Raw genomic sequence first — 12,440 nt, forward strand, 5'->3', positions numbered from 1 at the left:
TGGCGTCGAAAAGGCTGTGAAAGGAGGAGGAGGAGAAAGAAGCTTCTTCGCGCCAGCTGGCCAACCCTTTTTTATCACCAGTCTGGTTCTACTCCTCCCCCTCCTTCTTGCTGGCCTTCTGGGATGTTCAAAAATCGCTTAGCCCCGGTAGATGGGCGGTCGATAAGGTGAACCACGGGCTGATTTACGACGTGGAACTTCCGTTCCCTTATACGTCCGCAGGAAGATCGGTTTTCGGTTCCTTTGTCGGCCGTCATCTCGGCCGACACGTTTCTTGCATCGTCGAACGGATGCTTTAATTCGTGGTCCACACACGTCACGCTTGAACCAACGTTTCGAACGGAAACGCGAGAAAATAAAGGATCTCTCTGTATCTTATTCCTGTTCTCACTGTTACGTTTCCTCATTCCTATATAATAAATATCGACGAGGACGTTTCATAGACATTTTTCTTCTCGTTGGTTTCGATCCTAATTTCCAGACAATGACGAAACAGGACCGTCCTTCATGATGGCGCTCCTCGTTCCTTTCCCTTTTTATATCCTGTAATAACAGTAGAATGGAACGGAGAGTTGCTCGAATATTCTCACCGTTGCCCAGGCAATTTTAACGAATCCTCCTTCCTCGACGAGGACAAAGAGGACGAGGGAAAAGTGGATCGCTTGAACGAAATTCCGAAAAGAGGGATATTTCAGCGAGAAAAAATTTTAAACGCGGGGAAACGTCGATGAAATTCCTCGCGACAAATGTTTGCCGGCTACGTTTTCCGTATCGAGGACGCTCTCCCTTTACCTTAGATTCGTATCACGAATTCTCTGTTTTGTCGAGAATACACCGACGTTGTTGCCTTGTCGGCCGTGACGTTGCGTCAGGAATTCTCATACTTGGAAGCTTCTCCCCGGAGAAGCGACCATTTTACACCCTCTCCGAAGCGATAAGGTTCGATTTGTCAAAGGGCTCGAATGTAAATAAATCCACGTCCAATTTCGCCTCCACGATTCAATATCGTAGCCGATCTGTCGCGTGCCTGGCTTTATTACAACGGGAAATGTTTAAAATCCTCCAATTCCTCTTCCTCCTCGGATGTTTCTCCAATCGATCGACGATCGTCGACTCCCCTTTCCATCCGTAAAGAGGAAGAAGAAGAAGAAGCAACAAAGGAGGGGGACAAGAAGCTACTGGCGAGAAAGTAGAAGGATGGTGCACCACCACGCCCCTTTTGAATATTTCCTTCCCGGACTTGACCGAGCCCCCTCCCCCCACCGTACGAATATATACATTATGCACGGTCCCAGTGCATAATTCTGCGCGGAGAAGAAATTTCTTCGCCGACGAGGCCGGTTGAAAATTTCCCACGGTCTCTGTTCTCTTCGAAGAGGAGGAAGGAACGAACCGCGAAAGGAAAAGAAAGCGATCGAACACGGTTCCTCTTCCTCTCTCTCTCTCTTTCTCTTCCTCAAAATTTCTCCGAGGTGTCGTTAAACGCGCGACCGAGCACGAATTCCCAGGGCGTGCGACGCGCGTGCATCCCGACGTAAACTGATAAAATAGATAGCGGATCGAGATCGAGGGGCAGGCGAGGTGGATGAGGGTTGGAAAGCGAGAAAACGCGGTTAAGGGGGCCCTCGAGGGCGGATGAGACGAGGAGGCTGAGACGAGGAAAGTGAAACTTGAAATTACACGCGACAGTGGAAGAAAGAGGGGGAGGGGAGAGAAGGTACGGTGTAACGGGCGGAAAATGGATGGTGGACCGGTGGTGGTGGGAAACACGTTGCTCTCCATCCACCCATTCTTTCGTCTGTTCGGGGATCCCTCTGTTCTCTTTCCAATTTCCATGACGTTACACAGACGATGCGTTTCCTGGGAAAACGCTTGATGAACGAGTACGCGGATATTTACGCGTTTAGGTGGGGTCAGAATTCAACGTTGAGAAAGTTGAAAAAGTTAAAAATTTCGAATAATGTTGCTTTTTAAATAGTTAGTTATCGAAATGCTCGGATAACTTATTGAAATCGTTTGGCGATTACGATTATTTTCGATTATTATTATACTTGGATAAATCGAAGCGATTAATTATTTGTTTAAATTTTCCCCAAGTTGCGAAATATCCCTATATTGCCAGAAGTGGTTTTTTTCTTTCTTTTTTTATTTCTCTCTTATCCTCGATTTCAAGGTAAGCGAACGTTTCTCCAGAGAGAACACTTTCAACGTCTTTGGACCAAATTCTCACCCATATTTTATTCGGAGACAAAAGGTCGGCACATCCAGGTAAACCAACTGGCGCGTCCCCCCGGTGCGCGACACGAAGTGAAAATATTTAAGTCTCATATTTCCACGCGTTATATAACGCGAATTTTCTTAACGTTTTAAATAGCGCGCGAGATAAATCCGGCTGCACGGCGAATTCATTTAACGTGGCGGCATAATTGCAGCGCGGGGACAGTAGTGTCTGTGGAATAACGATTTTCGAGTTCTCGAGAAACTCGTTTTGAAACGAAATGAAAAGAACGATTTATATTTAACAACGACTCGAATCGATCGATGATCCTTTCCAAAGTTGTATCGTTTCTCGAAATTGCCAATTTTAAAAATTAGACTGGAGGGAAGAGGGAAGAAGGAGAGGAGAGGGAGAATCGATTAATTTATTTTAGCGAGGTTGGAAAAAGTGTGGAATAATTTTTCCACCGGCCAAATTCTTGCAACGTTACAATGGATCTTGGGGGACAAAAGCATTCGAATCACCGCGTGTAATTGCGGCAGGCGTTGGCACCGGGAGCCTCTTCTAATCCACGCGACAGTGTGTCCCCGTTGGAACACATAATTCTCGCCCTCTTTGTGAGAACGAGTCGTAGGTTTTGTGTCACGCGACACGGCTTATCTTCCTTCCTTTTTCTTACTCCTTCTCCCCCTCCCTCCCTCCACGCTGCAGTTTTTCCTCCGAGACATACTGAGAGAGAGAGAAAGAGAGAGAGAGTAGTGGAAAATCCTCGGGATAAATCCTTGCGCCCGGGAAAAGGGTCGAACGAAAAGGGAACGTTTGTCGAAAAACAGGAATCTAATTGCCAGATCAAAGGATTTACTCTGCGCATCCTTAACGACCCTTCTCTTTCCAAGGATCAGGCGTCGATCTCGCCGAGGACAATCTCTCCCTTCTTTCGTCTTCTGTCTCTCTCGCTCTCCAATGAAATATATACCCTTTCTCTTCCCTGAATATTTCGACGATAATAACGCGAGGAGTGAATTGCGCTCGTCTGGAAAATTTTACGAGAAAATGGAAGAAAGACGGTCTTCATACCGTCTTTCTAATAATTAAGTTACGTTACATCTGTAGTGCTAATTATTCGTCTGCTTGTAACGCGATTCTTACTCTATTTGTCCCGTTATTAATTTCTCGAATCCGTAAATTTGGATTCGAGTGGGATGAAACGAGTAAAAGATTTTGATTTTCGTTCTGTAACGGATACGATGATGCTCGAGTTGAGCAATTTGTCGAACGATGGTATCTATCGAGTTTAACATAGAGTTTGCTCACCTTCCATTATCTCAAGTTATGTTAATACACGAGTTCCTAGTGTAATCGTGTTAATCATAGCGATACCTCGAAGGGATAGAGACGATGGAGATGAAATTCGATTATCGAAATAAAAACGTCGGTGATAAATCGATCATCTTTGTCGAATACATTATAAATCGTCTGAACTCGAGAAAGAAGAATTCTCTTTTTCTCTCTCTCTTTCGAATATACGAGATATCGAAGTACGTATACACAGATAAGATGATTTGTAGGGTTGCTCGATTGGTTCGAGAGGATCGTCTACTCCTTCTTTTCCCTTCGACTATCTTTCGAAACTCGATAAAGCCCTTACCCTTCCTCCCCCTCAGGTAATTAGAAACTCTCGAAACTGTAGAGTGCCTTCTGGAAATAATACGATCTTCAGCCCGCCCTTTCTGCTTTCTTTTTCAGAACCTGAAGAACCAGATCATGACGACGAACGTTTGGGTGGAACAAGTGAGTACCACGCTACTTTACTCAGCTTAGAGATATCGAAACTTTTCCTTCGAATATGAAAAAAAAAAAAGAAAAAAGAAGTAATAACTCGTAAATATAACTCTTATTTTTATCGTGACTAATCTAAATATTTTCGTTCGCGCGAATATCGAAATAATATTCGTAGAATTACAATTCACGCGAATTTGTTGGAAATAGGAAGGAAAAACTGAAAGTTTAAAATTTCCGGCTCGTTAAATTAATCCGCGCGAAGCCGGTCTCGGGGAGAAGGAGACAGAGAAGAAACAAAAACAATGTCGTTCGACGCCGGTATGTATATTCGGGCAAAAATAAACACACGATGATTTTCGTTCGAAATAAACGCACGACCGTCCCAACTTAACGAGCCGTAACGTGTCGTCCTCAGACGCTCGATAACCGAGGAAGGGAAGAGATCGCGAGGCTTCGTGTGCTCCAGCAACCGAAAACCATCGACCAAGAGGGAAAAAGAGAGAGAAAGAGAGAGAGAGAGAAAAGAGAGGATGGAATTCGCAAGGATGGATTCTCTGTCCCGTCTGTTCCCGTCCGATTTGGAATTTCAAAGCGGACGGAATTTCATTCCGCTTCTGTTCGAGATCGAAATTCAAATCGAAAAGACAGTCGATTCTTATTGACATAACACTTCTCGCGAGGTATCCGTCTATCCTGATACTTTTATCTCCGCTCCCTTCCTTCGTTTTTCGAGGCAAATCGAATTCGACGCAATTTTTGTTTTTCTTCTTCTTCCTTTTTTTTTTTACGATCGACGAAAAGAGAAGAAAACGTCGAAGAGGATTGAAATAAACCGAACTTTATTCCCGAAAGGAATAGACGAAAGCATTCGCTCGCTCTGTATGATCGACCGATGACATTTTCTCGACCTCGAGGAGAACGCAACCATTTCGAAAACTCTCGCTTCGAATCGAATCTTGAGCGACGAATTACGGATTTCTTCAACGCTTCTGGAAGAATGCGAGGAGATTTTTCTTTTACCTTTTTTTCTCGTCTTCGGCAGAATTGGTAAAGAGACGAGCGCTGGCAGCCTGTTGGTTTTTCATCGGTTGTTCTTCTTCTCTTGGCTTGGCCACCGACTCGTTTGTCCGCGTCAATGGATCTCGCGCCTCTTTTTCTCGCATTTCGGTTTAGAGGGAGAGGGGAGGGAAGCGCGCCGTCAGCCAGGATCGTCTGCCAACCGAAGTGGCTGTCCCTTTATCAGTCGCCGGGAATTGTTTGCCATTGTTGGAGACGGCAAAGGAAGTGGAAGCCCTGGATTCTTGGCTTCTTTCGCAAGTTCACCGATGCCTGTGAAGTACGTAAACAGCCGTTACCTACACGCGCGATGAACAAGTCTCTTCTGCCTCCGTGTACATGTGTGTGTATATGTGAGTTTATACGTGTGATTCTTTCGATCGAATTATTCGCTCGTCTTTATACGAATCGGATGTGTGAAGTGAAATAAACGAAATGATAAATGGATAAAGGAAAACGAGGAATCTATCGAGAAGAGGAATTAATACGATTTTTATGAGAATCGAGAATACGCCAAGTTGGCGGCTCGATTTTATCGAGCTTGTTGAATCTCTCTCACGACCTCAAGCATTCCGATTTATTCGTGGAAGCGTTGCCGGGAAAAAAAAGAGGGGGGACGCGAGAATATCGCGAGAATTGGCCCGATGATGCTCACAGATAGGAATACAATTCCATTCGAGTGTTTCTTCTCCGTCTTTCGAAGCTCCGTCACGAGGATGGAAGGAGGTTAGTTTATCTTTCCGGAACGAAGAAAGAACGGTTGCAAGATTCGATGATCGTTCTCGATAACCAGGAATCTCGTTGGAATAACAGGGAGGGGAGTCGAAGAGATTATTTTTTTTTTTTAATTCGACTGGAAAACTCGTTCCACGTTCTCCTCCCGTTCTTTGTTACCGTTTATCGTTGCTCGTTGCAAAGCCACGAATTTAATAGAGCTCGGTGGCTCGCTCAATCGAGTTTCCCCGGCTGTTTGCCGGGAGGAAACGGTTGTTTAATAATTGGAACACAAGGAAGAAACAGCTTTTACCAAAATTGCATCGAGCAACTGTTCCCTTTCACGCGCTCCGTTCACGCGCCGTTGAAGATTTTCGAGACGAGATACAAAAGCGAGGCGATAAAAACACAACAGATATCTCGGCCTCTGCTCCGTTTATTTTATCTCCTCGATCGAAGCGGCGTTTCACTTTTGCCTATTACGTTTTGATCCAAGTGAGAAGTGGTCGTTGAGAGACAAACGTCGCGAGACCTTGAGAAAGAAGCCAACGGCACGGATATTTGCACGGATGCTTAAGCTCGAATAATCATCGACTCGTTGGGGAGGAAAACAGCCGAATCTCGGTGAAAATCGGCGGTATTTATTCTAGAATGGCGGCATTGTTGGATAGGAGCTGGCGTATCTCGCACTTCCAAGCGCTTTCACCGCCGATTGCGAGAGCCTTGTCTCTCGGTGTACATCTCGACGATTCTGACCCTGCTGCCAACAGCCCCAGTTCCACTTGCTCGATTACAATTCCACCCTCCTCCTCCTTTCACCCTCCTCCTCAACCTTGTCTCGCTTTCTTATCGAGATCCAAAGTGTCTCTTGTTTTTCTCTTCTCTCGGACCCTGAGAGATGCGATATTTTTTATCTTTTTTTCTTCTTTTTTCTGTTTTATCCCTCGGAATTCAGCGCGAACGGATTATCGATCCAAATCTTTCGACTCGAACGCGATACCGATCGAGTTTAACATCCGGCATTATCGATGCAGAAATTCCATTTCTTTTCCATTTGCGGGAACCGGTTAATCGAGGCGGAGAGCGGTTGCGGCGGTTCCCCCGATTCGTGTAATTTGATCGGTAAAAGGATATTTAAAGGCAATTTCGGATAGTCTCGTTCCCTCCCGAGAAGAATTTATCCCGCCACGAGAATTAATGCCACTCTAGCTGGCAACCCTCCAATTTCTCAACGAAAACAGCACCTCCTGGATTTCTACCCTCGTACACGACGAAACTTAAAACCTTGGGTCGTTAATCCGATCATTCGCTGTAATTCTTCGAAAAAATATACATGTACTGTTGCAGAGTATAAAAATAGAGTTGGATGTTTTATCAAGCGTTTTCAGATATTTCGAATTCTCGTTCGATCGTCTCGCGTGATTGTATATTTTAAAATTAACGTTGAAAGTGTCGCGGTTTTGAGATTTATTGATTCTTTGAGATTTGAATGAACGCAGGATATCTGCAAGTAAGACGTCATAAACGAAAAATGAGGAAAAATTTCGGGAAAATAGGCTCGAGGTTTTCGAATTCTTGATCAAGATATAAATATATTGAACAGTGTTTCGTCGTATCTTTGATATGATTTTTTCGCGACATTCATATTCTTGTAGGTAAATATTCGAATGGAACGCAAATTTCCGCGAATTTAAAGGATTGAGCACAGAAAAAATCGTGGATCTTTTCTTCTCTCGTGAGAAATCAGCTTCCTCGTTATCGAATCTCGTTTAAAGATTGTTTATTTTCCTCTCTATTTTTAAACTTGTGGGGATTAAACAGTGAACCGTGATTAACCCCTCTATCGATCTTCTTATCTTTACCTCCCTCCTTTCGAAAATCAATTAATTATTTTTACGTACGATATTTATTCGAATTCACGAATCAAATTTTCTCAAGTATGGAAATAAGAATTGACGACGTTGCTGTAACTAAGTCTGCTACACCAGACTTAGAAGTAAAAATATTAAAAGTTGTTCGAAATAAAAATAACCAAAGTAATCTTGAGAAAATTACGACGATGGATAAAAGTTGAAACCTTTCCTCCCCTTCTACTCTTCGTCTACTCTTCGTCTACACTATTTCCAAACTTATCCCAGCCAAGGAAATTTCGAATTCCTTAACTTCGCTTAAGCTCCATCCTCGTCGCAAGTGTCACGCATAAAATGCCGAAAACCGAAAACGTTTGCCAATCTTGTTTCCACCGGTGAAGGGAAGAATGGAATAAAATACGGGATCTCGATAGAGCGATACTCCATCCCGATAGTGGAAGACTAACAAGCCTTATTTGTCGAGCAGTTTCGAAAACGATATCCAAACCAGTTTCCCTCCAGGCAACCATCGTCGTCGAATTGGCGACGTATTCTTTTTTTTCTCCTTCTCTCTCTCTCTCGAAACGTGGTCGCGACTTTACGACCTCCTCGGTGTATCGGTGCCCTCCTCCTCGTAATTTATCGTCGACGGGGAAGGGAATGGAAAACTTTTACGGGCCTTGCCTTGTATCCTTCCCAACCAACGATCCCACATTTTTATTAATCCACTTGCTTCGTGTTCCTCGGGTTAAATCGAAATGGGGGTGGAATCTCGAGAACTCGAAAAGAAAAACTCGATCCAAGCCGACTTCGTATCGTTTTATTTGTTTATTTATTTATTTTTGGATAAAGAAGCGTGGCGGTGAATCATTGATCGAGTTCTGCAATTTCGATCGTTCAATTTAATACCGCGTGTACATTAGCAAAAGTGTTAATTGGATCGCAACGCACGGTGTAATCGGGCGAATATATCGAGGCCAACGAGGGGATCCATTATGGAATGGCGTGCTCGCTCTTCGACCCGCCGAATTCTTCTTCTCGAATTTCACGAAACGGGCAACCGCGATCGATTTGAAGGCGAGGAGAATTTTCTTCGCCCCAATTTTCCACGAAACTTGGGCCGTAAAAATACTATACTTCTCTTTTCTTTTCCTCGCGCGGTTCCTATGTCCACGTTTCGTGATTCAAACTCATTTCCTGAATTTTCTGAACTTTTCCAAGGAGAAGTAACGATGATAATAGAATTCGAACGAAAAAGGAATCGATCGATTGATTTGGTACATCATTTTTTCCCCGCTCGAATATTATATCGGTTCGAAACGCGATTTTAATAAAAATCGGCGCGACAAATGTCAAAGGACTCTTTTTTAATTCGGCGCGTATTATTCATCGAATTCAACGAACAAATTCGACGGTGGCTTTCCTCCTCCTCCTCCTCTCCCTTCGACGATCGATATCATTTCGGTTCAACGCTCAGATACAACCGAGAGACGTTTTATTTTATTCTATTTTTTTTTCTTCCTTTCTTTTCAATATTGTTTTTACTAAGCGGCGAGAAGAATGGCTGGAAACCATTGTCGGCCATTGTTGGTATTTGGACAGATTCCTGAACCCCTTTGAAAGGAGGCGGGGGGAGACCGGTTAGCCGAACCGTAACCGGAAACAACTCGAGGCAAGTTCGGTTTGCGGTTTTGGAAAATGGAAAGATAAACGGCCAAACCTTGGTCTTCCCTTGTAAATTCTTCACGATCCCGACTCTGCCCATTTCCATGGTGCAAACATCGGGGCGGGCACAAGTTGGCCGGAGGGAAGGAAATTGTTCTTTTATTCCGCGATAATTCGCTTCTCGGCGAGTTCTTGGATCGGGCAGGGAATCAAGGGCGGAAGCGACGAACAGAAAAGAACGTCTTACCGGTCGGGATAAAGGAAAACTCACGGTTGCGGTATCTCGGCGATTGCACGAGACTCGAAATAAAGGAAACGGAAGGAAGAAAAGGGTCCAGTAATTACTTTTCCATCCTCTTAATCGGTCTCGTCCGATCGAGATTTCGAGATGAATGCCTCTTCCTTGGATCCTTGCTTCTTCCTCCACTCTTCCATCCAACCCCGTCTTCCCCGATTAATCGATCTCGAGAGTTGACGGTTTTCGGTATAATTCTTTTCCTTTTTATCTCCGTATTTCGAAAAGAAGAGAAAGAGAAGAGATTTCGAAAATAGTTGGAGATGAATGCCTCCTCCTTGGATCCTTGCTTCTTCCTCCACTCTTCCATCCAACCCCGTCTTCCCCGATTAATCGATCTCGAGAGTTGACGGTTTTCGGTATAATTCTTTTCCTTTTTATCTCCGTATTTCGAAAAGAAGAGGAGAGATTTCGAAAATAGTTGGAGAGATTAGAGTTTCAGGAGAAAGTTATTATCACGAAGGGAGGGGGATAATAATTGGATTGGAAGAAGGATGACCGCGATCGAGGCGAGTTTGCGAACGAGAGGATGTTGCTATTTTCGTTGGAGTAGCAAGTTGGCCACGTTCGAAAGTAGTTATTAGTTGGACCGGACGTCGAAGGCTAATCTAATCCGGGATTTATCCAAACTTTCCCACGTTACCTTGGTTATCGCCATGTATTTCGATCTCAATCCAGAACTCTCCCTCGCTTTGCTTTCTTCCTTCCTTCCTTCCTTCCTTCCTTCCTTCCTTCCCTAAATTACGAATCGTATTCGAGATTTATATAAATCCGGAGAAATCGGTGTTCGTTACGTTCGTTAAGTTCGTTTAATCGTTACTCGGGAATCGATCGACCGTTTACCTTAACTTCCGTTAAGAATCGATTGCGCGTATTCTCGCGTCATCTCGACGGAGGATAAACCGTTGGAAAGGCGTGGAAAACGAAGGGAGGCGATTATCTATGATGGGATGGTGGTTAAAAGACGGCTCGGCTCGGTTCATTTTTCTCCATTTTTCCCGTCCCCCCATCGGCTCGGCCGGACGAAAATAAACGGGGCTTATTTTTGCTTTTGTTTTCTGCTTGCAGGAGTGGAACGATTACAAGCTGAAGTGGAACCCGGATGATTATGGCGGTGTCGACACCCTCCACGTGCCGTCGGAGCATATATGGTTGCCGGACATTGTTCTTTACAACAAGTAAGCCGCTCGATCTAATTATCGAATGAACTGGTCACGCGACTTTTTTTCTTCTTCTTCTTCTTCTTTTTTTTTTTTTCACGGAGATTTAATCCAACGGCCGTTGCCGCGTTGGATTAAAAAAGAAAAAAAAAGAAAGAACCTCACGGAAAAAGGAAAGATGGATATTCTTTTCTCTCTCGACCGTCGAAATTAAGAACGTAAAATGACACGTTGAGGAGATTCGACGAGAGATAAAAAAGAAAAGAAAGCGACGATGAAGTACAATTACGGCGGAGGATGGAGCAATTTTGCCGGGAGACGTGTTGCGCGAAATCGGGCGCGATTCGCAACTGCGGCCGCAATTTGTTCGTTCGACCGATTTTATTTTTATAACAGGAACGGTCGAGTTAAACAGCTGCTCGAAACGTTCGCGGATATTACACAGAGTACCGACACAATCTCTCTCTCTCTATATATATATATATCGAATGGCGATAAACGAAATTAGAAATGGAAAAAGTTACCCGAACATGTTTTTCTACTTTCCGCGTACATTCATTTGTTTATTTAATCGAAGAATCGATCGAAGAATTGGGCCTTTCGAATATTAAAAATCCGGAATAATGGAAGTAAAATTTTTAGATTCGCCAGAAATTACGCCAACACGATCTCCGATGTGAAAAAAGGGAAATAAAGGGGATGAATTATCGTTCGTAGGAGGGATAGAGAAGGGATATTCAAGAGGGCTCGGGATATTTCATCCGTTCTTTCGCGTTAATCTAGCCCAGGTTGATCCCCTTTCTCCCATTCTTTTTCCGTGTATCGGGAGGGGAGGGTTAGTCACGCCGCCGCCTCCTTCCTCGTCGTCCGTCACCTCGGTCATACTTCATAGGATTTTAGCGGGGCACGATATCTCGTAAACCGCCGCGGAATATTCGGTACGTGACGTTTCCACACACACAGAGAGAGAGAGAGAGAGAGAGAGAGAGGGAGACTTTATCCTTTGGTAAGACCATTTTGAAAATCCACGGGACACACACACGTATCCTGGCTAACGCTAGGAGAAATAGGGTGTACTTCGCCAAAAGGACGAGGACTTTTACGAGGAAGTGGAGTCGAGTCAGGGCTACGACGTTCTTGTATTGTCTCTCCACCGACTTCGTACACGTTTATCTTATTCGTAGTATATATATGGAACGAAAAATCGTTGCTACTTTCGGATCGAAACGCATACATATATATATTTCGTTTCAACGTTATTTTGGATTTTTCTTCTCACGTAGAGAAAGTTAATTGGTCCCTCCAATTCGAATAATACTCTTCGTCCACCGTTTCTCTCTCGAAAGTAACTCTCGTTGACTTTCGAAAGTTCTCTCTTCGGTGAGGGAGACGCTCGTGAAAAAGGAAATTGCGGGGACCGAACAGTTTTCACCCTTTCCCTCCTCTTTGCAAAGGAAGAAGAGAAAGAGAGCAAAGGACAGAGGAACGCGCTCGAAGCGAGTATTTCCTCCCTCCCTTCTTCTTTGACGAGGGATCAAACTTCCTCCCCTTCCCCGTTTGCATGTACGCGTCTCATTGTCGCTTCGAAACGTGACAGGCTTTCGAAGACGAATTTCTAAACCAGTTTTATTTTCAATTACGCACGTGGAGCGGAGCCGACACGGCCACGCGCGTCCCACGATGATAAATCATAAAGAACG

At 44.2% G+C, this 12,440-nt stretch overlaps 1 protein-coding gene across 2 annotated transcripts in view; it reads left to right on the forward strand.

Annotated features, from left to right (window-relative positions):
• The window catches only part of nAChRa1 (nicotinic acetylcholine receptor alpha1 subunit), a 116,518-nt gene that overhangs the window by 64,073 nt on the left and 40,005 nt on the right, over positions 1-12,440 (forward strand). For both annotated transcript variants that reach the window (XM_026442626.1, NM_001098220.1), the window contains 2 exons: positions 3,965-4,009; positions 10,649-10,758. In XM_026442626.1, coding sequence (XP_026298411.1) covers positions 3,965-4,009; positions 10,649-10,758 — 155 coding nt within the window. The remainder of the gene's footprint in view (positions 1-3,964; positions 4,010-10,648; positions 10,759-12,440) is intronic.

Source organism: Apis mellifera, linkage group LG9 (genome assembly GCF_003254395.2).
Source record: "Apis mellifera strain DH4 linkage group LG9, Amel_HAv3.1, whole genome shotgun sequence".
Classification (NCBI taxonomy): domain Eukaryota; kingdom Metazoa; phylum Arthropoda; class Insecta; order Hymenoptera; family Apidae; genus Apis; species Apis mellifera.